This window comes from Lepidochelys olivacea, assembly GCF_965140295.1.
Source record: "Lepidochelys olivacea isolate rLepOli2 genome assembly, chromosome: 10".
NCBI lineage: Eukaryota > Metazoa > Chordata > Testudines > Cheloniidae > Lepidochelys > Lepidochelys olivacea.
This window is the reverse complement of record NC_140420.1, coordinates 70,107,451-70,133,295: the sequence shown is the minus strand read 5'-3', so window position 1 is coordinate 70,133,295 and position 25,845 is coordinate 70,107,451. Positions and strand designations below refer to the sequence as shown.

At 51.2% G+C, this 25,845-nt stretch overlaps 1 protein-coding gene across 4 annotated transcripts in view; it reads right to left on the bottom strand.

Annotated features, from left to right (window-relative positions):
* The window catches only part of RHCG (Rh family C glycoprotein), a 37,760-nt gene extending 12,732 nt beyond the window's left edge, over window positions 1-25,028 (bottom strand). Inside the window, exon 1 of one of the 4 annotated variants that reach the window (XM_084640756.1) lies at window positions 24,845-25,028. Coding sequence is in view for 2 of the 4 variants with exons in the window: in XM_084640754.1 (XP_084496880.1) it covers window positions 7,424-7,610 (187 nt within the window). In the remaining 2 variants the exon portion in view is untranslated. Of the gene's footprint in view, window positions 1-7,423; window positions 7,705-24,844 lie in introns of those variants that run through there. The other 3 variants (XM_084640754.1, XM_084640755.1, XM_084640757.1) reach the window with 3 other exon arrangements.
* Between the last annotated feature and the right edge of the window lie 817 nt (window positions 25,029-25,845).

Genomic DNA, 25,845 nt, shown 5'->3' with positions numbered 1-25,845 from the left:
TCAATGGAGGGTGAAATCCTGGCTGCAGTGAAGTCAATGGCAAAACTCCCATTGACTTCAATGGAGTCAGGATTTCACCCAGAGATTTTCATTCTTTGTTTCATTGTTTTCTTAATCGAAAGTGAACCTTCCTCTGACTGGAGGTGCACAGCCGCTTTACCGGACACTTGTACTGAATAAGCCTGGTACTCAGGGCATGACAGCTCGGACACCGCTCCATACGTTCTGGTAGGAAAATGAGCCTCGAGAGAGGAATCCTTTATGTGATAAACCTGGAGTGGACGTCAGCACTGCTGGTTTCTTTCCGATAACGCTCAGCCACAGCAATTTAAAGTGAAACTTGGGCACAGTTATAAATTAAACCATAAAAACCACATGTGTAAAAGCCTCCTGAGCAAGAGGAGGACGACGAGGACCGGTTCCCTCCACCAGTTCCCAGGGGGATCCCACAAGCAAACCAGCATGTGCTGCACTCTGCCACTGTGGAATGGAAAGGGTAAACGTTCCATATTGCTCAGCTACGTCAATGTCTGTACTACAGAGTGTGCAGAATATTGCACAACAGCATAGCATATTTGTTGTTTAAATGCTTGGGCACTGTCAGCTTGGCTTAGAGAATGGGCTGGCTCAGAGAAAGGAAAACACTGTGCAGCTAAATCATGCGGAGTCCGGTCTAGGCACTGACACTTACAATGGATTTTCCAGCCCTTTTCCCAGTGTTCAGAGGGAAGGCCGGCTGCATTTTTGTGGCTAGTTTGCCATCTAGTGAAAGCGCACGTCTTGAGTGGAACGAGAGTCTGATCCAGCTTCCACTGATGCCAATGGGATTCTTTCCTTTGACTTCAATGGGAGTCAGATCAGGCCTTGAATGAAGCAAGGCTCTGCAGGAGTCCTGGTTTCAGTTACTGTGCACTTCACAAGCTCTACCAAGGTGTGGGGGGACATGGGTGTGGATGGGATCAGGTCATGCTGTGCCAGACTCTGGGTTTTTTTTTGTTCTTTCAGAAAAACCTAGGAAAATCCATACAGACGAGCTACAGGGCCAGATCTGCAGCTGGTGTAAGTCAGCATAGTTCCACTTGCTCCAACAAACCTCTGCTGATTGATACCAGTCAAGGATCCAGACCATATAGATCTCAGAGGCCAATTTGCATATACACAAATTTTACCAAATATACACTGATACACATTTTCCCCTATTAGGCTACATATCCAACACCATTCTAAAAAGAAAAGAAAGAAGCAATAAATATGTGTATTGCCAATTAAATAATATTAACTGACATTTTCCACTTTAACAAAAATATTTAGACAAAAATCAAGATCATGAGAAATAATACATAAAATAAGGCCCAAAAGTCATAGTTCAGGTGGTGGGGTTGAGATATTAATTATATTATTTTATTATTATTTATCTGTATTGTGGTAGCATGAAGGAGCCCTACTCATTGGCCAGGACCCTATTGTGCTAGGAGTTGTACAAACTCAGAACAAAAAGACCACCCCCCCCGTCCCAAAGAGTTTACAATCTAAGGAAAGCTTTGTACTTTGTTTGCCCTTGAGAAGAGTAACGTGTTTGCGTCTCACATGGGCAGAGTAGGAGTCATGATGCTCTTAACCTTTTTATTACATTACAATTCAGTACTTGGGTTTTAGTTTGTTGTCATTTAGCAACCTTCACTGTTTACTGCAGGAAGAGTATGGCCCCTGGAATACTGTCTACACTGAAGAATCTTTCATCCCTTCTCCCCGCATTCAGAACAGATGATTCATTCTCCAGGGAATTTCACCAGCTGATTTTAAATTCAAGTGAATTTTAGTGCTGTTGCTGAACATGATTGAATTGACAGCCCTGGAAATGGGCACCCCTAGATCAGTTATACACACCTTCCTCCCTGCCCACATTTTTCAACCCTACCCAGGAGGAACCATCTCTAGGGCCAGAAGAGAGAGTTTCCCACTGTCCATTCTTTGTCTGCTGCTATTTTGTGAGCACCTTCCACCACTGCACAAATCAGGTCAGTTCCACTGTGGTACCAAGGATGAAAACGCTAATGAAAACCATTTCAACCACCTAGACCTGCTCTAAGCAGAGGTGACACAGAAAAAAATGCCACTGCCCTATCTACACTAGTGTGGCCCTCATTGCCACTACCCACAGAGCCACACTGGGGCTAATGCCACCATGGGAGATTTTAACAAATAGGCACAGTGGCTACCCGGACACTATGAGCTAGGGGTGTAGTTCCCAGCTCAGGTACATATACTTGCACTAGCATGACGAGAGTGAGCGAGCATGGCTTGTAGTGTAGACATGGCCAACTTTGGATGAACACTGGTTGGACACATGGCTTTCATAAGTAAACCCTGTTCTGAAAGACAATCCTTAGAGGCAACTGGGCTAGTCTCTAGACTTCTTTGTTTTAGCTATAAACACACTGTATTTGTAATGGAAGTGTTCTAAACCGGGGGTTCTCAACCTTTTTATTTCTGAGCCCCCCCCCCCCAACATGCTATAAAACATCCACAGCCCAACTGTCACAATAATGGGCTTTCTGCATATAAAAGGCCAGGGCTGGTGTTAGTGGGTAGCAACCTCATGCCACAGGAGCCCCTGCAAAGCTACATTGCTCAGGCTTCGGCTTCAGCCTCGGGTGGCGGGGCTCAGGGCCCGAGCTTCAACCCCATGCGGCAGAGCTTTGGCTTTCTGCCCTGAGCCCCAGTGAGTCTGATGCTGGCCCTGCGTGGCGGCCCCCCTGAAATCTGCTCGCTGCCCCCCAGGGGGCCCTGGACCCCTGGTTGAGAACCACTGTTCAAAACAGATCTGTGGCTCAGTCCCTCATGCAGCCTTGGAAACAATCGTCTATCTTTGCAGATTCTTCTGAGCTGCCACTCACCAGGTGACTCCCACCGGATGGCTTGCACGGGGGCTCAGGCCAGTTGTAAAGGGGTCAGCCAGCTGAATGATCCCTGTTTGCACATGAGACAATGGCCCGAGTGCACAGGGAAGCTGCTGTGAGCCAGGGAGGACTCAGACACCAGGATGGGATCAGCAATCCAGGTGAGTTTCCCTAGGAAGCTAGACCTCCCCATCTGAGAATGGCAGGTATTTTGCGTCCCCTTTGCCCTAGCTTGGGACAAGACAAACCTAGAAGGGGTTAATCAGTGGCATAGCCTTTGGCCTCCAGGGCACATCCAGTTTATTAAACAAGGCGACACTAGTTTGGAGTCTCAGCCCCATCGTCACTCCCGCCCTGGCAGACAGCTGCACGCCTCCCAGCTTGGTGTGGCATGGGCGTTGCTCCATGGGCATTGGGTCGGTGGCACTCATGAACTTAACATGAATCTTGCATGCACTTGTTGATAAGGACACAACCTAATGAGGAAGCTGCCAGCTTGAGATACTTCCTTGGGTTGAGACCTGCAAGCCTCTTTGAGGGATTTGTATCTGAAATCCTCAAGGTCAGCTGCAGTTTGTCACACTTACTGCATCTGTAATGACTATATTGCACACTCCCACCAAGGGGTCCTTTTCCCTTTGTTTCACTGAAATACCCGGAGTTGCCTGCAGGTCTTGGAAGATCTTGTCCTCTCCCCTGTGACTTGCTCAAACACCGAAGTAATTTTCATTTGCCTTTGACGTCTCGCTGATCTTGTGCCAAACAGGGATGGGTGACCTGGAGTCCTGGCCCTGTATTGTACTGTGTCCTCTCAGCTGGAATTTCCTATCAGAGCTTGCAGGAGTCGGCTTTTTCTGGTTGCAGATGCTACTGCCTCCCCCTGTCCTCATGCACCCAGTTCACCCTCCACATACCTGCCTCCTTCCCTTCCCCCACTATACACCACAGCTGGTTTGTTCCAGAGAAACGGCTCATCCCCCAGCTGCCTTGCTATGAGAGGTGTGTGCTCTCCCCTCCTCAGGTGACCCAAAGGCTGGTGTCTGTCACACTCTGTGTTCAGGAGCACAGTCCCTCCCCCTATCCCTGAAAGAACTGCATGTCCCACTCCTGGGAGTGCTGCCCCCAGAAGCACTGCTGGCTGGCTGGCGGCATTTGGCACTGCTCCCAGTGCTATACTCAGGTGGACAGCACAGGAAACTGGCTTTGGTTACCTATTGCTGGGGAGAGAAGGCATCTCACCCGCCCCCACTAATCTTCTGATGCCAGCTAAACCCAGAACAATTGAAACCTTCTCATCTAAGGAAAGGAGGCCCCTAGGACACCACTTGTATCACCATGTCCACCCCCTACAGGAGTTCAAAATAATACTAACACCTGAATCTGCTCAAAGGTTTCCACGGAGATCCATTTGTACCAGGCACCACCCCAAACACGCCCTGAGGTACGGGGCTCCTTAGGGGACACAGTGGCAGAGTCCTCACCTGGTGCTGGTGTATCAGCTTAGAGTTTGCCGAAAGCTCTCGGGGCTGGATGTGAACGTGACACTGATAAATGCTCCTTGACTAGGGAAGACCTCACCACCTGCCTACTCTGCACCCTTTTCCATTGCAGTCCTAACGCAGCTGTGTCTATCCCAGCTGACAGCCCCCTGCTGCAAGTGCCAGGATATCTCCGCCAAGCCGTGAGGTTCTGTGCACACAGCACCCACCATCTGGCCATTTTATACAATGTTTTAGATCCTCCCTGTGTCAGCTCCTATTTCCACCCCCATCAGCTCCTGCCACCCTCCCTGCTGCCCGCCTCACTCTTTGGCTTTCCATCCCCCACAGCTGGTCAGCCTCCCACCCACAACCACCCTGCCCATCGGTGCTACCACGCCGTATTTTAAACTGGCTAGTCAGGGGCTAAGGTGTCCCACCCTAGGTGTGCATGAGTGAAATTGAGCTCGTTCCTATTGGCTAGCTGTAAAAGAGGATACATTATTGCAGCATATGCTAGGTTGCAGCCATTTAAGTAGCGGGAGTGAGGCTTTGTCAAAGAGCAAAGCACTGCTGCTTCGGAGCACGACGAGCTGTCGGGACTGGGCCACTCACTGTTAGCTCCTGGTTTAGCAAAGTGAAGCATTTTGCTCAGGAAATCCAAGCAAGGGTGTTAACAGCAAAGTCCTGAGCCCCTCAGATGTTGTCTCTGCCTGCCCTGTGCAAGGCAAGGGAATGCCTCGAAGACACTGCAGGCAGATCAAACTTCTATGTTACACCCATGAGTCATTATTGTGGCCCCGTCAGTCATCTCCCAGAACGTGTCCCCCTGCCCTCAGCTGAGCTCAGGGCGAAGCAGCCAGCATTAAGTACATCAGCCCTTCATTCAGCACCTGTTTATTTACTCTGGGTGGCACAGCACTTCCTCATGCTACCCAGCTTGGTGAGCACTGAGCCACACAGGTGTTTGCTGCTCCTTGCCCAGGATGCCAGCCTCTCCCTTGAGCCAGCTGTCCACGGCACTGAGCTCTGGGAAAAACAGCCTTCCTCCCTCCACCGCAAATGAGGAGGTCAGGGCTGCTCCTGGGCGAGGGGCTCTCATGGCAGCTAGAGGTGAGTGACAGCTAGAGGAAAATGGAGTCAGGGATGGGGAGGGGAGACCAGGTGTTGTATCTTTGCACCCTCATCTCCTCCAGGGAGGATGCTCTGGATCTGGCCTGCTGGTCAGCGAGCTGCTGTCACACCCATCCCCACTCAGCTCTGTGGAGCAGGGTCATGTCCTGGGCTGAGGAAAGGGCTGGAGAATTGAGCGATTCATTCCTCCATATGAGCAGAAATGCTTTATCCAGCACAGCCCATGGGAGGTGGCAGCACACAGAAGCCTGCAGGATGGAGGAAAGTTTATCCCCTGGTCCTACAGAGCATAGGAAACATGGCACTGGCATGGCAAAGTGCTTCAGTCACAGGGCCGGAAGAGTTTGTGGGAGGCTATGCACCTTTGGTGTAACCAGCCCAGTTTCTGGGCAAAAGGGGTGCCCCTTAGGAAGATGTGATAAGTCCTCTCTGGCAGGAATGATGGGGCTGAGGCCAGAAGGGGTGACTCACCAGAGGCAGGGAATCACCACAGCCATCCTTTAAATCTGGTGGCAGGACTGTATGAAGCAAGGACTGAAAGCAGCCATGTGCTTTCTCCTGGGCTAGATGTGCTGGGGGGGAGGAGAGAAGCCACAAGCATGTGTGCTGCTTGGCAAGGTAACAGCCACCAGCACCTTTCCTCCCAAAGGACCCCCAGGTACTTCTCAAACTATATACATAAAGCAGCAGGTGAATGCAGACACCTCTAGGGGTGTGCATCTCGGCCTATATGCGTCCTCAGAGCTGGAACAGCAGGGACAGGCTAGAGAATATTAACCCTGCGTCCCACATACCACATCCCAACTGCTATGGACTCATACACAGTTTCCTCCTCTTCTCCTTAGTGTGTTTCACTGGACAAGCAGAGAGCATTCTGATGTCCTACAGCAGGGATCGGCAACCTTTGGCACGCGGCCCGCCGGTTTGTTCACCTGCTGTGTCCACACATTCGGCCAATCACGGCTCCCACTGGCCGTGGTTTGCCACTCCAGGCCAATGGGGGCTGCGGGAAGCGGCGCAGGCCAAGGGATGTGCTGGCCGCTGCTTCCCGCAGCCCCCATTGGCCTGGGACAGCAAATTGCGGCCAGTGGGAGCCGCAATTGGCCAAACCTGTGGATGGGGCAGGTAAACAACTAGGGGGTTTACCCTGGCAGGCCGTGGGCCAAAGGTTGCCGATCCCTGTCCTACAGCCTGTTAAGCAGGGGGGCCCTAGGCTTAGACTCAAGGATCCCAGCAGTAGATACAACATTCCTTTAGCCCTTCAGTTGCTTTCCCCCATCCACCCCCCATGTCTGCAGGTAATACAGACAAATGGGACTGTGAAATGAGCTCAGTCCCACCTGGTCTCTAGCAGGCAAGTATCGAAATCCCTAAACCAGCCAGTCTGACATAGTTTCACAAGAAGTTCAGTCTTTGCTGCAGGAGAGGGATGAAATACATCTGCACAGCTGGAAGGAGATAGGGCTGGGGCAGCAGGTGTGGGGTAGCTGCAGGTCAGGACTGAGGTGCACTGGCAGAGCTGGGTGGGCAGCCCAGGACTGGGATGAGGGTGGGGGGAGCTGCAGGTCAGGAGTGAGGTGCTCTGGGAGGGCTGTTCTGGGGAACCTAATACTGGGATAGAACAGGGAGATGTAGAGCAAGATTGGGCAGAGCTGGGGGGGCAGGGGCAATGGGAGGGCTCAGGGCAGCAATAGCCAGGGGTACTGCAGGCTGGGATGGAGGTGCATGAGCAGAGCTTCCGGGGGAAGTTCCCGCAGCACCTGCCTTCACAATCCTGGGGCTGCTTGTCTTGGACTTTCACAAGCCCCAGAACTTCAGTGACATTTGTCTCATTCGCCTTCCTCCTGGCTGGCCTGTGGGGGGGTCTGGCATTTACCAGTGCAGGGGCTGGTGTTTGCCAGCTGTACTCACATGGATACCTGAAGTAGAAATCGTTCTCTATGTCACTGGTGAGGTTCTTCTGGTGCCACTCCTCCTTCCAATGCGCATCGGCTTCGGGGTCAAAACGCACAAAGACCCCAAAGAGGATGATCATAGCGATCTCCCAGAGGAGGCAGATGAGCGGCAGCCGCCAGCGCATGTATGTGTTCTTCACCATCCCAGACCAGCTCACCCGCTCAGATCCCAGAGAACCCGCTGGGGTGGAGGGGGTCCATGCACCTAGACAGCACCAGCCCCAGTCCTGACGCCTGGGGAGGCTCAGTCCATTTATACAAGTCTGGCGACGTGGGGCATGGTGCTGGGAGCTGTCAGTCCTCACAACTGCCTGGGGCAGGCTCATATTTCAGTTCATGGCAAGTTTAATAGATTTTAACTCTCTCTGCTTCCAGCCACAAGAAGGGGGGTTGGGAGCATGGAGGCACATTTCCAGCACCTTCTCTGAGGAGCTCAAACCTACCTAGGAGGATTATACTTATCCCAACTTTACAGATGGGGAAACCAAGGCACAAAAAGGGGCAACCGTCACATAGTGAATTGGCTGCAGAGCAGGGAACAGAACCCAGGACTCTTGATCCCCCCCACTCCCTTACTCTAGCCACTAGACCCCAATGTCCTTCAAGAGGCAGGAATAGAACCAAGGAGTCCTGAACCCCAGCTCCACACAGTAGCCACTAGATATGCTCCCCTCCAAGGGTCAGGAATACAGCCAGGGAGTCCTGAGCCTCATATCCCTTGCTCTAACCACTCGATCACTCTTCCCTCCTGGAATCTGAAATAGAACCCAGGAGTCCTGAATCCCTCCCTACTCTAACCACTAGGCCAGGGGTTCTCAACAAATTTTTTGCTGACCTCAGAGTGCAGCCACCAACTCTTGCTTGTGGCTGCACTGATGCTTTTTCCTAAAAGTATTTATTTTTCGTAAATTAACAAAGTAATATGCACATATATATATATATATCCAAATCATTGTAATTGATTTATGTAAGGTTTGGGTTTTTTTTTTTTCCCAGACTCAATAATAAAAATAATGCACAGTTATCCCTATTCTTTACTGGACCTAACAGATTAGAAACACAAATAAGGTGCTTTGCATGTTCTTGTCTTTTTTTATTATTGTTTCTTTTGCTTTTTTGGTAAAAGTGGTTGCACAACAATTCTGAAGTAAATTTTAAAAAGCTTTGACATAATAGAAGTCCCAATAGTAATGAAAAACATATCTGGGTGGCTTGGGTCTGGGAGAGGAGGGGAGGCATGGCTGTGGCTGCAGCTGGCCCTGGGGCTCCTCCAGGTAGGTGGCGGGGCTCAGGCTGGCTGTGGGGTGGGTGTGCTCCGGGCTTCAGCCAGTCAGGGGCTCCTCTGGTCCGGGGTGTGTGTCACTCGGGGCTTCAGCCAACCACAGGGGGGCCAGGGCTCCAGCTGCTGGGGGAGTCAGTGGCTAGCCTTCCCAAAGGGGTCTCCACCTGCTGTCCATGCGACTGCTGCTCACCTCCTCACCCCCCACCCACCTCTTGCATCCCTCCTCAGTCTCCCACCTGCTGCTTGCTTCCTCTCACCCACTGCTTGCCTCCTCACTCCCCTGCCACAGACACCCCCCTGCCGCCACGGGAACTCCTGCTCACCTCCTCACTCCCCCACTTGCAGCCAGACCCCCACACCTGCCTCCTTACCCTGCTGCTGGCTTGCCACATGCCTCCTTATTCCCTGGCCAGGCAGTGTCCCTCCTCAGTCCCCCACCTGCCACTCCCCCCCCCGCCACCGCTCGCCTCCTCACTCCCCTGCCACAGACACCCCCATGAGAACCCCTGTGTTAGGATATAGATATTCAGACCTGTCTGTAAAGGCCTATACTCTAAGAATTTAGGTGTATTCTTATCACTTAGCTAGTTATAGAGGTATAAAAAAGAATCAAAATCACTGTCTGCTGGTGTAAGGGCCTTCTCTTACTGTGACAGTCTGAGGCCCTGTGCTTAGGCTAAGGCCTTTGGCTAAGCAGCAGAGACAGCCATAAGCTGGGAAGCGAACAGTCACATCCTCACATTCCAAACTAGTCACATTGAAATAAGGTGCTATTGGGCTGTTAGGAATATAATCCTGTCCTGATAATGCCTATCGCCTCCAGAGAAAGGGAAGTGCCTAGAAAATGTAAAAGAAAACTTAGTTTGATAGAATCCTGTCTGGCAAGAACTCACTTATCAATAGCTGGGATGTGAAATCCTCACTTCTGTATTGTTTTGTCATTATAGTTCCCACTTTGCTATTGTTTGTTTGCATGGTCTCTGCTTCTGTGATTGTTTCTGTCTGCTGTATAATTAATTTTGCTGGGTGTAAACTAATTAAGGTGGTGGGATATAATTGGTTACATAATCATGTTACAATATGTTAGGATTGGTTAGTTAAATTTCAGGAAAATGATTGGTTAAGGTATAGCTAAGCAGAACTCAAGTTTTACTATATAGTCTGCAGTCAATCAGTAAGTGTGTGGGTGGGGGAAAATGGGAACAGGGGTGGGGAAATTGGAATAATGTTTTGCTAAGGGGGGAAATGGGAACAGGGACACAGGTAAAGCTCTGTGGTGTCAGAGCTGGGAAGGGCGACACTAAGGAAGGAAACTGGAATCATGCTTGCTGGAAGTTCACCCCAATAAACATCAAAGTTGTTTGCACCTTTGGACTTTGGGTATTGTTGCTCTCTGTTCATGCGAGAAGGACCAGGGAAGTGAGTGGGTGAAGGAATAAGCCCCCTAACATCCTGCTCGCTGGTGGCTCACGACGCTCTCTAATGAACTCACACAGGAAAATGACAAAAGACAAAAACATCACATCAGTTGTGGGTGAACACTTTTCAAAAAGTGATCACTCTATGTCTGAACTATCAGTCCTCATCCTGCACAACACTTTCAAAAGTTGAGCCTCGGACCTTAAATTGATAACTTTTCTAGACACTAAATATCATGGACTGAATAGAGACACTGGATTTAAGGTTTATTACAACAATCTAAAACCCACTAAGAACTCCTCCAAGCTGCTTCCCCCTTCCTTTCCACCTTATGATTGGAGTGCTGTTAACAGGCCCCTTCACCTTGAAGGGATTGTTTGGCATAAGTAGTTAACTCATATTTTGAGGGACTGTTCCACCTTGTATTGAGCTTTGACATTTAAAGTTTCCCAGACCTGAACAAGAACTCTGTGTACCACAAAAGCTTATCTCTCTCACCAACAGACACTGATCCAATAAATGATATTACCTCATCCAGCTTGTCTGGCTAAAGGAACCCTTTAAACTCCTAAGGTTGAGCTAATTAGACACAGCTGATCTGGCTTCCAAGTGAGTCAGCAAAGAGGCTCTTCATCTCTGTGCGGGGTCCTAGCACCTGACACCCTGATTCGCTCATACAAGATGCTTAATTTATGCCAGCTCTTTTCATCACTGTTGCATTTGGCTCCAAATCTTCAAAATAAAGGACAGCTATTAACCTTATTGCCTGCTTCTAGACTGCCAATCTAGCCTGAGAAAGTATGGCTCTGTCCTGAGGGCTTGATAGCACCATCCATCCTAAACAATCCCTTAAGATAGGTCCTGCATGCATTGTGAGGCCATTAACACATGATACCATTATTGCAAAAGCTCTCCTAACACAACAGCTCACTGCAGTGTTCCAGATGGTTACCATACACTCTGTTGGAGTATTTCTCATAAGGGAGAAAGAGCAAAGCAAGCTTGTATATCTGATCACAGCTCCTTCCTCCAGGGCTGTGCATATCCCACCTGTGGTAGGGGCCATCCTGCATCAGGTAGGACCTGTGAATGAGAGGCACTGGCATCCAGGCAGATAACCCAGCACATTGTGTTCTGGACTGTAGTTGACATGGTTCTCTGTTCCTCATCTGACTATACCACCCTGACTCCTGGCTATGGTACTGAGGTGTACCTGCCACTTGCTGTCCCAGGGAGTCTGTCTAGTTAGCCTGGGGGTGGAGTAGCCTCTTGGAATGCTACAGCTAGCAGCATCTGTCTTGGCTTACTCCAGCGCCCAGATCACAACATGCATGTAGAGACTGCGTTTGTCCTTGCAGATTCCCACCAAAGGCCAAGCACCTTCCCCGAAGGAGGATTTTTGGAGGACAAGCTTAGTTGCCCTGAGGACCTGGCACTCCCTGGAAGGCTGTTCAGAGTCCTACCCCTAATACCTCCATGTGACTCTGGTTGCATTTGCACACCTGAGTGACATGCATACCTGCAGCTCCAGTGCAGGGCATGACCTGGGCCATGATCCAGTCAGAGTTCGGATCCCTTCTTGATGTCCCCCGCAGCCAGTCCTGGCAGGCACCTGCTCCCTGCATTAGCTAAGGGAACGAGCACTGGTCTGTAGGATTGTTACGCCCCCTGTCAGAGATGTTGGGAAACCAGCCCTTTGCCCTGCAGCCCAGTCCAGACGTTTTCTTCTGCTGCCAAAGTGACTTCTAGAAGGTCTCTGATAAATGAGCGTGCAGGGTTCAAGGGAGAATTTTGTAACACAAGGAGTCCTGTCACAGCTGGCTATGCTGCTGGGAGGCATGGCGTGCGTGCGTGACTGCCCTCTAGCAGGGTAGGCCAGAATTGCTTTTGTATATCGATTCTGCAAAGCTGGATCTCTAGCTCACTGGGGAAAGGCCTGCATCCTGGGGACCATGCCACTGCCTCTGGTAATGATGCATTGGCTCGGCTCTGCAGAGAGTCGCTGGGAAGATTAGCCGATACAGGCAGTGCTATAGAATCATCATTATCCTGGGCATAGAACGACGGCCATAGTCATCAACTGTTTGCCAGCCACCAGCATTGGCATACTATGGAGTAAGCACCAAGTGGCAGGGCCCTGCTTTACATGGGACGCAAGTGGCGAGGCATTTTTGCAGAGAACTGGGCTCCTTCGGTGCCCAAAGGTGCCAGTCTGAGTGGTGGGGGGGGGCCACTGGCACCCAGTGCTAGGCTTCCCTGACCCCTGCCAGCCCTCTCCTGCCCTGGAAGTGAGACTGGGACATTCCTCTGTGATACCACCCTAGGTGCTGTAAGGCACACGCTGGCACCATCTCACTTCCATAACCTCCAGTGTCAACCTCACACCAGCTGGACCAGAAGTGTCGGTCATTGGCTAACTATGGATTCTGAGCCCAATTCTTCCCTGGCACAAGTCTAGCTACATCCACTGGTTTACCCCAAGGGCAAATTTTGCCCATTGCAGTTACTATAAGAACTTGGAAGAAAGAGCTTCACATGTGTGTAGGGAAAGGGAAATCAGTGTGATTGCACCTAAGCTTCATGGGTTTGGCTTAGGGCCCATGGGTGCCTCTCCTTGTCCCCACTATAAGTAAGAATTAAGTAAGTATAAGAAACTATAAGTAACAGAAGAAAGTGAAGTGAAATTTTCCTCACAGTCCACATGTCCTAATCCACCTCCTCAGTCCCATCAGGGTGCTGGGAACAGGGCAGGGTTGGGAGGCTCCCGGTGGGGAGTGAACAGGCTCTGCAGAGCTTCTTTAGGGCCTGGCTGCTGCCCAGAAAGCCCCAGTGCCCCACTTATTCTTCTGGGCAGGGGGTTGAGTGGAGCTTTTATGGAGAGCATTTATTATGTGTACTGCAGTAGGGCCCAGTCACGGACCAGGAATCTGTTGTGCTAGGCGCTGTACAAACACAGAACAAAAAGGCAGTCCCTGCCCCCAAGAGTGTACCATAAAACTTCAGCTAATTACAGGGCAGCTGGAAGGAAAGCATTTAACAGGGCTGGCATGGCAGATCATCTCCATGTAAAGGCCCAAGGGGAACTGGGTTTCAGGGGGGGAAACAGTTCATTCCATTCACTGCCCTTTCCATTTCTGCTTCATTTTGCAGGGCTGGACTTGCGTAATTAGAAGTGGCAACTGCTTTTCACACTGATGAGTGTGTGTCACAGGGGCCTGTGCCATTATATGCATCGGTCCTGAGTCTGTGTGCTAGTCTGTAGTGCTGTGTGTGATGGGAGCTAGGCTGAAGGAAGCCATTTGGGCAATTATGGTTGGATTTATCAGGGATCAACCTTGTCCTACAGAACTTCTTGACATTTCAGTCCTGGGTTCCCCCCACCACCACAGCTGGGCTGCTGCTCCTCTGTCCTGACCTCAAATACCCCATTATTCTAGTCCTGGGTTCCCCATGCTGCCATCCCACCTCCTGCACTGAAACCCAACACACTCATTTCAAATGTGCCCCAATCCACATTTGAACCCAGCGACCCTGAAGTGGAAGGCATGACGCACTAGGTCATCTCAGCTCATCTCCAGGGCTTCAAACCAAACATCTTTGGCCAGACACTTTACAGAGGTTTTCAGTTCAGAGCCTGATTGAATAACAGCATCCTCGGAAAACGACCCTGAGATGCTCTCTACCCCTACAAAGATCCTTAGATCCGTGCGAAAGGCCAGAGAGACAAAGGCACTAGCTCCCTCCCTAGACCCTACAAATACTACTATTCTGGAACGCATGGATCATAACAGCTTCATTTACTGACCCCCTCTTTCCACCCTGCCTCCCCCTTCCTCACCAGCTGTTTAAGCATGGAGCTCCCATTATGGGAGCATGGGGCACAAGGTAATGTCTTTTCCACTGGCCTGATAGTCTCACCTTGCTGCACTGCTCAGCATTCCCACCTTATCAGCCTGCAGATCAGTGCTTTGCCACCAGAGTCCAGTCAGAGCCTGCATGCTCCAATGACTCCTCTGCACACATGCTCCCACTCTCACCTGAAAAGCCCCTATGGGGAGACTGTTCCTTTAGCAGCCACTTTCAGGCTTCTAGCCCTGGGAACAGTGCTGCTGGAGCGGCTGAAACAGGAGCAGCATTGTTAAGTGCCACAGAGCTTGAACTGTCCCAAAGAGGAGAGGTTGTGCAGTGCCACACCTGGGAGGGGGTACTGAGGAGTGGGGGTTGACCAGACAGCCTCTTGGAATCCATGGGCCTGATCAGAGTCCCCCTCTCCAGGTAGTCATTCTGTCACTGGCTAGGAGTTCACCGTTATTATCAGCTGCTGTCGGCCAGCAGCATGGGAGTTCCTAAATATCTTCTTCCCTGACAGCAGCCTCCCACCTCTCCCAGACCTAGCTGGCCACATCTGTTGGGACAGCTCCATCTCTGAAGGGGACACTTGTCATGGGACCCTCCCACCGCTCTACACATGTGTAAAGCTCTCTGCAGTGACTCAAGAGCATGAGTACCAAATCCCAAATTGGTTGTGAGTTCTATTCTTAGATTTCACCAACCACTTATCAAGTGTAAACTCCTCAGGTTCTATAACAGCCTAAATAGAGGCTCACAGACAGTCCCCTTGGATACTCTGATCAGTCTCATCACCCAGGTAAACCTGGCTTTGTGATAAATGGCCCCTTACACCAAAAATCACAGCAATATTCAGGTTACTCCCAGTCTCAAAGGACCAGTCACTTACACCAAAGACAACGCTTCTAGCAAATCCTATAATAAACTAGCTAAAGATTTAACAACTAGGAAAAGGAAATATGAGAGTTAATTACAAGGTTAAAGCAGTTAAACATATATACACACAAATGAATTCCAATCTTAAGTTTTGAAAAGTAATAGAAGCTTCTATGATAAGCAAGCTCTATATGTCCTTTGGCTAACCCAGGCTAAGCACTAGGGATCTTTTGCATATGCCTAGTAATCCTGGCCCCTCAGAGTGCAAGCAGCATAAAGATACCGTTCCTCCTTGCTAGGAGTTTTTATTCCCTTCCCCAGCTCTGCTTGGAGCCGCAAGATGGGAGGAAATCACTTGCAAGACTGCTCTTCATGGTTTGGGGAGAGTAAACAATGAAGTCTTTTGTTCTCTTTAACATTCCACACTACTCCATCTGGGGTCTTGACCTTTCCTGTTGGGCAGGATGTAACACCTTCTGTTGGAGATCAGCAGTTCACACTAGTTAATGTCTCTCCCCGTCTGGTGATTTACATAGTCACAAAGACTTACAATGCAAACACTCAAATATTACCTTACAATATGGGATACAGATGCTATAAGTGAGATTAACGCAGGCAGCAACTCACAAGCATTCAATAAAGTCTAAACACTACACACATTCTTATAATTCTAATTCCTATTTTTACAATATTAACACCCAGGTGAGCCAGACTGACTCCAGCCGTGTATTTGTCAGGGTTCTCTTGAGGCATGGGGACCTTGGCATGAGCTGGCTCCTGGTCTGCCAGTGTCACAATACTGTATTAGGCTTTTTATGGCAGCATAGCAGCTAGGGTTGGGGAGGTTACTGAGGTGGTAATAAGGTGCTAAAAGGTGTGGGTTCCTGCTGCAGAATATCACCATGCTCTCTGCTCAGGGCTGAGCCATTGCCCTAGAGGTCTTAGCACACATTCCTCTGTGACCGCCTAGGGATAAATCAATCCACCACGAGGCAGTTTGCTGACCCCTGGGAGGACAGTAATCCCTTGAGGGGAAAAATCTGGTATTTATTTATGATTCCAGGGCAGGAGGGAAGGGCTCAGACAGTTCATAGATACTAAGGTCAGAAGGGACCATTATGATCATCTAGTCCGACCTCCTGCACAACGCAGGACACAGAATCTCACCCACCCACTCCTGCGAAAAACCTCTCATCTATGTCCGAGCTATTGAAGTCCTCAAATCGTGGTTTAAAGACTTCAAGGAGCAGAGAATCCTCCAGCAAGTGACCCGTGCCCCATGTTACAGAGGAAGGCAAAAAACCTCCAGGGCCTCTTCCAATCTGCCCTGGAGGAAAATTCCTTCCTGACCCCACATATGGCGATCAGCTAACCCCTGAGCATATGGGCAAGATTCACCAGCCAGATACCCAGGAAAGAATTTTCTGTAGTAACTCAGATCCCACCCCATCTAACATCCCATCACAGGCCATTGGGCCTATTTACCCTGAATATTTAAAGATCAAATAATTACCAAAATCATGTTATCCCATCATACCATTTCCTCCATAAAACTTACCGAGTTTAATCTTGAAGCCAGATAGGTCTTTTGCCCTCACTGATTCCCTTGGAAGGCTATTCCAAAAGTTCAGTCCTCTGATGGTTAGAAACCTTTGTCTAATTTCAAGTCTAAACTTCCCAATGGCCAGCTGAAGGACTCCTCAAGTAAGAATTTGCCATAGATCTAATGGGGAAATCAGCTGGGTGACTCTGGCAGACATTGGTCCATGGCACGGCCCTACCACACAGTTTGGAAATATTGGTCATTTCTGCTCAGGAGAAACAGGACAGGAATGGCAGAGGGTGCTGCAGGTCAGGCCCGAGGTTCACTGGCAGAGCTGAGTAGGGGGGTGTCTGCACCATGCCTGGCCACAGCTGGATCTCTCAGTGCCTTGCTTTTATGAGCATTAAGTATTTTAAAAAGAAGACAGAACCCCTCCCTGTTTGCCTGATTCAGTGGGTAGAATCCCCAAGGAGGCAGGGGAGAAAAGAGGCTCTTTGGTTGGCAGTAAGCTGTCTCAGCTCATCCCCTTGCAGTGAATTGCAGGAGGGTGCTGCACTGACAGAGCGTACCTTCTGGGGTCAATGTGGCAGCAGGCTGCTCGTGTTCGGAGGGGATGTGGCGAGCCACGTCCTGATGCACCTTGCAGACAGGTGTCAGTGAGCCGGGAGGGCACGGCCCTGCAGGGCTGCAGGCTCCGGAGAACAAGGCCTGTCTTTTGTTTACCATGTTTGGAGTGAATTTGCTGCTCATGCAAGTGACTGGAACTTCCTGCACCAGCCAACAATGGAGACCAGGCTGGGGCCTTGCAAAGCACTTTGGAACGTGAGAACTGGAAACACAATGTCCGAGCAGATGCCTGATGCACCTGGGGGATCCCTGCCCAGGCAGCTGCAGCCTTGGTCCCAGGGGAAGCCGGGGCATCTCTGCCTAAGCAGCCACATCCATGTCCCCAAAGCACATCCCTGCCCTGGCAGTCCTGTCCCCAAGGCAGTCAGGGGCATCCCTGTTCAGGCAGCCCTGGCCCTGAATCAGCTAGAGGCATCCCCGGCCCTTGAGTGAGCCAGGGGCAGCCCTGGCTCAGGGTGCTGGTGGCATTCCTGCCTGTGCAGCCCTTGCCCTGTTTAGTTCTCATTTCTACTTTAATTAACTTCTGATAGCTCCCTGGGATCTGCTGGAATGAGGAGAATGAGGTAAATGCAGCCAAGATCTGAATCTTCTCTGAGCAAGAACACAAGGGCAGATGAGGAAGAAGATAGGGTCGGCATGAGCAGTGGAGCAAATCCTTCCTAGGCATAACTCCAGAGACATCATTGGATTTACACCAGGGATTAATTTGGCCCAGTGTGTTTTAGTAAGACGTGAGTGGAGGCCGCTCAAATCCCTTCACAGGAAGATAGTGCTGAATGACCCCTTGTGGGAATTCCCCTTCCCAGAACCTGATTGTTGCATCTGCCTGGCTCTGGGGGCCAGGGTGTGAACAGGGTGTCAGTGAACCAGGGATGTAGTAACACAATCTTCACCCGGTCAGGAGAGGGCAATCTCTGGAATCGTAGTGCCAAGGCAGTTTAGTTAACCCCTGCACTCGCCCAGTGCCCCAGTTCTCTTCCCGGAGCTCAGTCACACTCACAAGGGATGGGGTTGATTACTTATTTCCTGCCTTTGAAAGCATCCAAGACCCTCTTGTTCATCCTGACCCCACACTCCAAAGCCTGAATGAGCACAGGAGAAAACCCAGCAGCACCCACTAGAACTGGCCTTTGGGCATCAAGACATGGGACCAAATGTGGCCATGATATAGGTGGGCACAGCTCCAGTCAGTCCAGTACAGCAGGGGTGAATGCTGAATGCTCTCTGTGAGCAGGAGTTAGTATCCCCTCATGCACTCATCTGGTGTCAGGAGCCACCTATGATTATTATTTACTACCAAAAGTGTCACAAGGTGCATCCTACTATGGATCAAAGGAATGATCCCTACACATGAATTTGATGACCTGATGCTATCAGGAGGATGTGGGGAGGGGTGATGAGAGCATGGAGTGGTGGGAGAAGAAGTAGGAGGTGACCCCAAGGATGTTATTCAATTGCTCAGTAAGCGATGATTTGATCTTTGCCCTGCCTTCAAAGGTGGCTCATTTCCTGTCAGTTCTGCATAACCCAAGGTCAGTGCTTAATTGTAATGAAAGAGGTGCCGGGGCTCAAGCAATTTTTTTACATTCATAACTGATGCAGCAGGTGCCGGGGGGCTATGAAGTGCCACGCCTAGAGGTGGCAGGGCTCAGCCCTGGCACAAATTAAGCACTGCACATGGATCTTGAGGAGCACCTGTAAAGACGAAAGGGCAGCATCCTTACAGACTAGCATGGAAAGGGTGAGCGTCTCATAGGGGGCAGCATGAAAGAGGCATAGACAAAGTTGTGGGAGAAGCAGACGAGCAGGCAGTCCAATCTGGCATCACTGGCAGAGCAGGTGCCTCGCCAAGGGCCAGCTCCATCTCCTTGTGAAGTCAATGGGAGTCTTTCAACTGGTTTCTTTGGAAGTTGGCTCAGGCTGTAAAATTCACGCACAGTTAAGCTGGGAGGGCCAGGTGAGGACAAACAGCTTGAACTTGGAGAAGGGGGATTCAAAGAGGGAGGGATGTGGTCAGGTGAGTGGCCAAGGGAGATGATCATGATGGCTATGCTTTGTGCAGACCGAAGGAGGGGCAATGTCAGTGAGGGAAGCTAGGCAGGAGATGTTAAAGCGATCAACATGAGAGGAGTAAAGAGGCTTCAGTGACGCACTCCAGCGGGACAACTCTGCTGGAGCAGCCCTTGCTCTGGAGGCCATATTAGCAGCTGTGGACTCTGGCAATCAATCCAGGGAGTTTGCAAACAGCATCTTTCAAGGAGACATCCATGAGAAACTATGCTGGGCTCAGCTTGTTTTTTGTCCTCAAGCAATCCCTGATAAGGCAGGTCTTGGTCACACCTCGCTAAGTGCCCTTCTTGAGCTGCTGGGACAGGATCGGCCTGGAGGGAAGCCTGCTAAATGCAAACAGGGCACCTTTGCTAGACAGGAACCATCTGGTGTTCCCATGGGCGAGTGGCAGTTGGTACAGAGAGGGATTCTGCTACCCGCTGTGGGGGTGAGGCTTTATTAAGAGAAAGTAAGTGCTGGCCTTTGAGAGGCCAAACACAACATCCCACTGAAGACCAAACAGTGGAAGGAGGGGTGATGGAGCCCACAGCTGCTAAGAGTAGAAGGGGCTATACCATGGCCAGCCAATGACACTCAATCTTGGCTCAGCTGAGAGCCTGGGAAGATTCACTGAAAGCTCAGGTTTGAATACAAGTCACCCTCACCGGACTTGGTTTATTTCAGAGATTCTGCTTTCGCCCAAACTGACACCCATGCAGCAGAAAACACAAGACACTCAATCCTCCCCCCAGAAGTACAAATCAAACAGGACAGCTCCTAGGTTCCCCAGGGCTCACTGGCCTGGCTTCTGGCCAGCCCACCCCCCTGCCCCTGTCTTCCCTAGGAAAAGAAGCCATTGCTGACAACAGATGCCAACAGGTGGCACAGTTGCTCTGGTGATAAACACAGTTCAACTGCAACTTTAGCCATGGACAAAGCGTTTCAGCTGTACCTGTTAGTGGCCTCTCTGCAGCTAGCAATGGGTCACATTCCTGAGTGCAACACCCCCTTCTTTTAAAGTGCTCAGCTGCATCCAACTAGCTTCCAGCTGCAAGCCTGGTTCATCCCCAGGACACCACTCCATGGTGGACAGTCAGTCGTGGGCAGCCTACTGGGCAGACCCATTCCACCAAAAAGATATCATGGGGCTGGGGGGACCTCCTTCGGCCTCCAGCCCATCAAAATGACTGAATATGGGTGGGGTGAAGGGCCCGACAGCCAATACCCTCCAATGACAAGGCTGTTCAAGGGTCTGGTGCGGGGGTGAGGAGGCATTCGGAGGCATCCATTCGTTCTGCCACGTTACTTTATTATCGGACCGTTCGATGGAAGGGGGATTGTGAATCAATGTATCAGCACACTGAACAAGATCCAAATTCGGGAATCATCTCACCCCTCATTATTACCGCCTCATTTTTCAGAGCAGGACACTGAGGTACAGAAAGGTGAAGTGTTTTGCCCCAAATACAGACAGTGGGCCTGGCTCTCCATTGCCCTGCACCTTGTACAGTCATTTCTGCCAGTGCAAATCAGACAGCAGCCATTCGGACCTGATCGCATGGATCAGATCACTCCTCTCTGGCTGAACTCAGAAAGCCACGAATACCCAGTTCCATGCTATGTAATATCTGATATATTCCATGGTCTAATAGCAGATGTCATATCACAGGAGGGATGAGCTTCTCTAGAGAGCCACTTTGCTACATGCAGAAGGCTAATTGAGATCGGGTGTCCCTGAGTTACTTCTGGCTGGTAGTTTCTTCTTAGCCCCTGACTGGACCAGCTCCTGGTTCTGGGCCATTAAAAGCACCTGCTTCCATAGACAATAATAAAACTGATTGAGCAGTTTACTGCACACTTATCTCTGTTGCTCTATAAATACAACTGGTTGCTGAGGACACCGGTTTAAACTGGGGTGTGCAAGCTCTGGAGAGAAGCATGGCATAGACATGCAGGTGGCTCCAGTCTGCACCTCCTCCCCGATACACCTCCCAGCCCCTCTGTGTTTCTCCACTGAGAAGAACCATCAGTACCTGGACTGAACCTAAATCTTACTCTCCAGACCGAGGCAGGCAGGGTCTCACGTGGGATGCCGGGGGGAGGAGCAATGGAGCTAGATGGCGCAGCATACAGTGGGGAGTGGAGTCAGGGGAGGGTGGGTGGACTACAGTGGAGGAAGTGGGAGGGCAGCTGTGATCAGGCCACAGTGTGTAGATATTACACTGGACTATTCTACCCTCTCTGGTTCCCCTTCACCCTCATTTCCCATCCTTTACATTCCATTCCTGGCCTCATTCCTCCCACCCCCATATCTCAGCCCTTCCAGCTCCTTCCCTCCGTGAGTCCATTCATTTGTACCCCTCCCCTGGAGACCCCCCCCCAATTTCTCCAGTATACTGTTTCTTCTGGCTGCATTCAGCCTCCTCACTAATTATCCCATTTACCCTGGCTCTGTTCAGCTAATATGATGCCTCCTCAAGCTCTGTTCCTCCTTCCTCCACTGCAGTCCACGCTCCCTCCCCTGACTCCACTTCCCACTGTACATTGTCCCCTCCAGCTCGATTCCCCCTCCCTACCAGCATCCCATGCACTTGGACTCAGCACCCCCATTCAGGTCCCATTTCCTTAGAGCTGCCTGGGGTCAGCACTGTCAGATACTATTCCAGGAGACCTGGCCATCCATCAGATATCTGAGGGTGAGCTCTAGGAAGTGGCTGCTCTCCCCACCATACTAACCCCAACAGGTTACCCCCCACTAGACCCAATTCCGCCCCCTTGGCAGGATCTTTAGAGTAGTTGAGCAGGGCTTCTTTATTCCCAGCCCCTTTCCCTCCTCAACATGTGTCAGTGGAGATGGAGTAGTAGATTATTTCCCAGCCTTGTTCATTAACAACACAGGAGCCAGGCCTCCACATGAAACTGTGAGGACTGGAGTGATGGAAAAAGTCACCTCTATGCACAAGACCCAAGGTCTGATTTTTGGGTGTGTAGTGACCTCTAGTGGGGAACATGTGTATGTTTAAAGTAGCCATGTAAGGTGAAAGGCAAAGGGCATATAAGGAGAGAAAACGACAAAGCAGCGATAGGGGTGCAAGAGTGGGAAGAAAACTGCGTAGTGAGAAAAGCAGTAAAATCACAGACAATCCAGAGCAATCCAGAATTTGCTGGTGCCTCTCTCTAGAAAGTCAAATATCTAGCAACTGGGAGAGGGGACTGTGGCTCTTGGGTTCTCATGCCTGTATAGGCTGTTATGATCCCCAAATCTTAGCAGCAAACTGTAGGGCTAAAATAAATTCTGCTACTGAGACCATAAGAACCATGGGAGAGTGAGGGAACATGCCTGGACCAGCAGGTGGTTCTACAGGTCTAGAGGAAGTAGAGGGGGAGAAAAGTGGAGGGCCTGGAACTGGATTAGCAGAGGGTTCTGCAGGTCAGGACTGGATTAGTAGAAAAGTCAGTACAAATACCAAAGAACTTGATTCAAACAGCCCAGCAGATTCAAGGAATACACACTTAGCATTGCTAGAATAGCTCAGCACACCTCAAAATGCTTGATCGTTCAGACAGTCATGGGCAGAAGAACAAAGCAAAAAAAAAAAAAAAAAGGCCAACATCTAAGAAGCTTCCTGAGCCAAGGACAATTAACCCTGAAGTAGTTACAAAAAAGCTATATGCCAAGAAACTAGAGTAGCAGAAACATCATGACATGAATGCCAAGCCTCCATCCCTGCTAGGGGAGAATGTTAGATTCTAAACAGAAAGCTGCTGGCAATCTTCTGCCAAAGTAAGAGCTACACCATCCAAACCAAAGTCATTCATCATAGTTACCCTGAGAGCCATGCCTATAGAACAGAAGCATCTAAACAAAACCAAGGAGAAAGCTAGTGCTCTGTTGAGGAAATCCAGAATCCTGCTGACAGAAGTAACATACATCCACCCCAGCCACTGACCAGGAATAACATATGGCACAGCAAACACACATTGCAGGTGATGGATCCACCTCAGCAGCCAAACAGAGCCCTGCTGAAGGAACTGTTCGAGAACAAATGACCATGAGATCACAAAGCCATGGAGAATAAGAATTGGTGGCTACTGACAGATGTCCACTAAGAGGCAGTATAATCCTCGCCCCCCCACACCCTCATTGGGAGTTCAGGTTATCTCCATTTTTCATCTCATTGTACTAGTCTGTGGTTATTGTTTCTGGCTGTTATGTTTTGTTTGCTTTTGATTTTTAAAAAAATTGAAAGACCTCCGCCATGACGCTGGAGTGTTAGTCTTTGAAACCCTAACCCACTTCACATGAACTGCATCACTGCTGATCCCAAGTGTCCAAAAGTCAGGAGTCAGGCCCCAAAATCATAAAATAATTTTAAAAAACACAAGATTTCAAAAATATTAAATGCAGGATTCTTTTAATTTGCCTCCTGGAGTCTGAGCTTTTAGGGGTCACATTTTCAAGCCTTTCTCCACCAAATATTGCAAGATTTGAGATAAAAATCATGAAGGTTGGCAACACTTCCAGGGTTACCAATTTTGGCTGGATGTATTGCTTGGGGATTCATCATGACATAATATTTAAATAAAGATTCATCTTTAATTCCTGGTGACTCCATGACAATCCTGGAGGGTTGGCAACCCTTCAACCAGTTCAGGGGACTCATCCTCAAATGTGACGAGGGTTGCCAACCTTCCTGGCTTCATCGGGAGTCTCCCGGAATCAGGCTCTATCTCCCGGAGGCTACTGAAGCCAAAACAGGAGATTTTAGGCACTAAAAGTCCGGCAGTGCAGCTGGGCTAAGGCAGGCTTCCTGACTCCACACCTGCTCCCAGAAGCAACTGGCATGTCTCTGTGGCCCCTGGGGGGCAGAGGGTCTCCGCATGCTGCCCCAGCCCTGAGCACTGACTCCGCAGCTCCTATTGGCTGAGAACAGCAACCAATGTGAGCTGCGGAGGCGGTTCCTGCAGGCAGGGGCACTGCAGAGTCCACTGGCCACACCCCTTAGGTGCCGCAGGGCCGTGCCAGCCGCTTCCAGGAGCCTTCCTTAGCCGCTCAGAACCCCACAGCCAAATTCCCTCCCAGAGCCCGCACCCCTGACCCCCTCCTGTACCCAAACTCCCTCCCAGAGCCCGCACCCTCTCCCATACCCCAACCCCAGCCCAGAGCCCACCCCCCCAACCCCTTGGCCCAGCCCAGAGCCTCCACCCAAACTCCCTCCCAGAGCCCACAACCCCTCTCGCACCCAAACTCCCTCTTAGAGCCCACAACCCCTCCCGCACCCCAACCTAGGGTTGCCAGGTGTCCAATTTTCAACCAAACACCCGGTCAAAAAGGGACCCTCTGCCCAGCCATCACCAGCCCAGTGAAAATGAGGGGGAGCGGGGCCTCAGAGAAGGAGTGGGGCAAGGGTGTTTGTGGAGTTAAACAATTGGCAGTCCTGAATGTGGGGTCACGGGGGGGCGCTGTCAGCGTTCCCCAGGGGGCTGGGCAGCAGGAGCCCTGACCCAAGGGGCTGCTTCACGGGAGAGCCAGGAAGCCTCTGACGCTCCAGTGATGGATACCACCATAGTGACATCACAATGAAACCAGCGTTTCAGAGACCAATGAGCGGGTGGCAGCATCCTTGCTGCGATGGCAGCTAGGGTGTGAAGGGGGAGGGCAGACACCACGTGGTCGCCCGGCCAGGCAGCAGTGACGCCCTAGAGAGGGCATAGAAGACCCTAGCAATTACCTCATCATTGCCCAGCGATGACGTCATCACCTCCGTTCCTCTATTGACCATCCTCGCGCTTCCTCTCATCCCAGCCTTTAAATTTTAAACTCAGGGCACCAGCCAATCAGTGGTTCTCTCCCACAGGCTGACCCTGTACGTCACGGATGACCGCCAATCGCAGCCAGAATCCCTTCCGTCGGACCTATCAACTGGGAGTGGAATAGGGACTCCTGAGGAGACTGCGCCGCCCGGGTACTTCCGCCCGGAGCCTGTTCGGCAGGAGCCAATCAGAAGCCTGTGAGGGAGGGACGGGGGGGTGGGGTGTCACACAAACATCGCGAGAGGGCAGGGCTTGAGGGGATTCGGCCCAATTGGAGAAGCGGGATCGGGGCAGCCGGGAGCCAATGGGAGCAGGGGGAAGATGAGCGCGCGAGCAGTTGGATCGGGGCAAAAAAGGATTGCAATGGCGGTGGCGGCACCTTGAGAGGGGCAGGTGGCAGCGAGTCCGCGGGGCGACAAGGGGCCCATGGGGCGGAGTCGAGGGGGTGCCCGGGGGGGTCGTTGGCTCTGGGGTTAGGGAGCCCCTCTAGCCATACGTGTGGGGGGAGGCAGCAGGGTGTGTGCCTGGGGGGACTAGGTCGGGGGGGGCAGCAGGGTGTGTGCGTGGGGGGGGACTAGCTGGGGGGGCAGCAGGGTGTGTGCGGGGGGGGGCAGCAGGGTGTGTGCGTGGGGGGGTCTAGCTGGGGGGGCAGCAGGGTGTGTGCGTGGGGGGGTCTAGCGGGGGGGCAGCAGGGTGTGTGCCTGGGGGGACTAGGTCGGGGGGGGGCAGCAGGGTGTGTGCGTGGGGGGGACTAGCTGGGGGGGCAGCAGGGTGTGTGCGTGGGGGGGACTAGCTGGGGGGGCAGCAGGGTGTGTGCGTGGGGGGGGACTAGCTGGGGGGGCAGCAGGGTGTGTGCGTGGGGGGGGACTAGCTGGGGGGGCAGCAGGGTGTGTGCGTGGGGGGGGACTAGCTGGGGGGG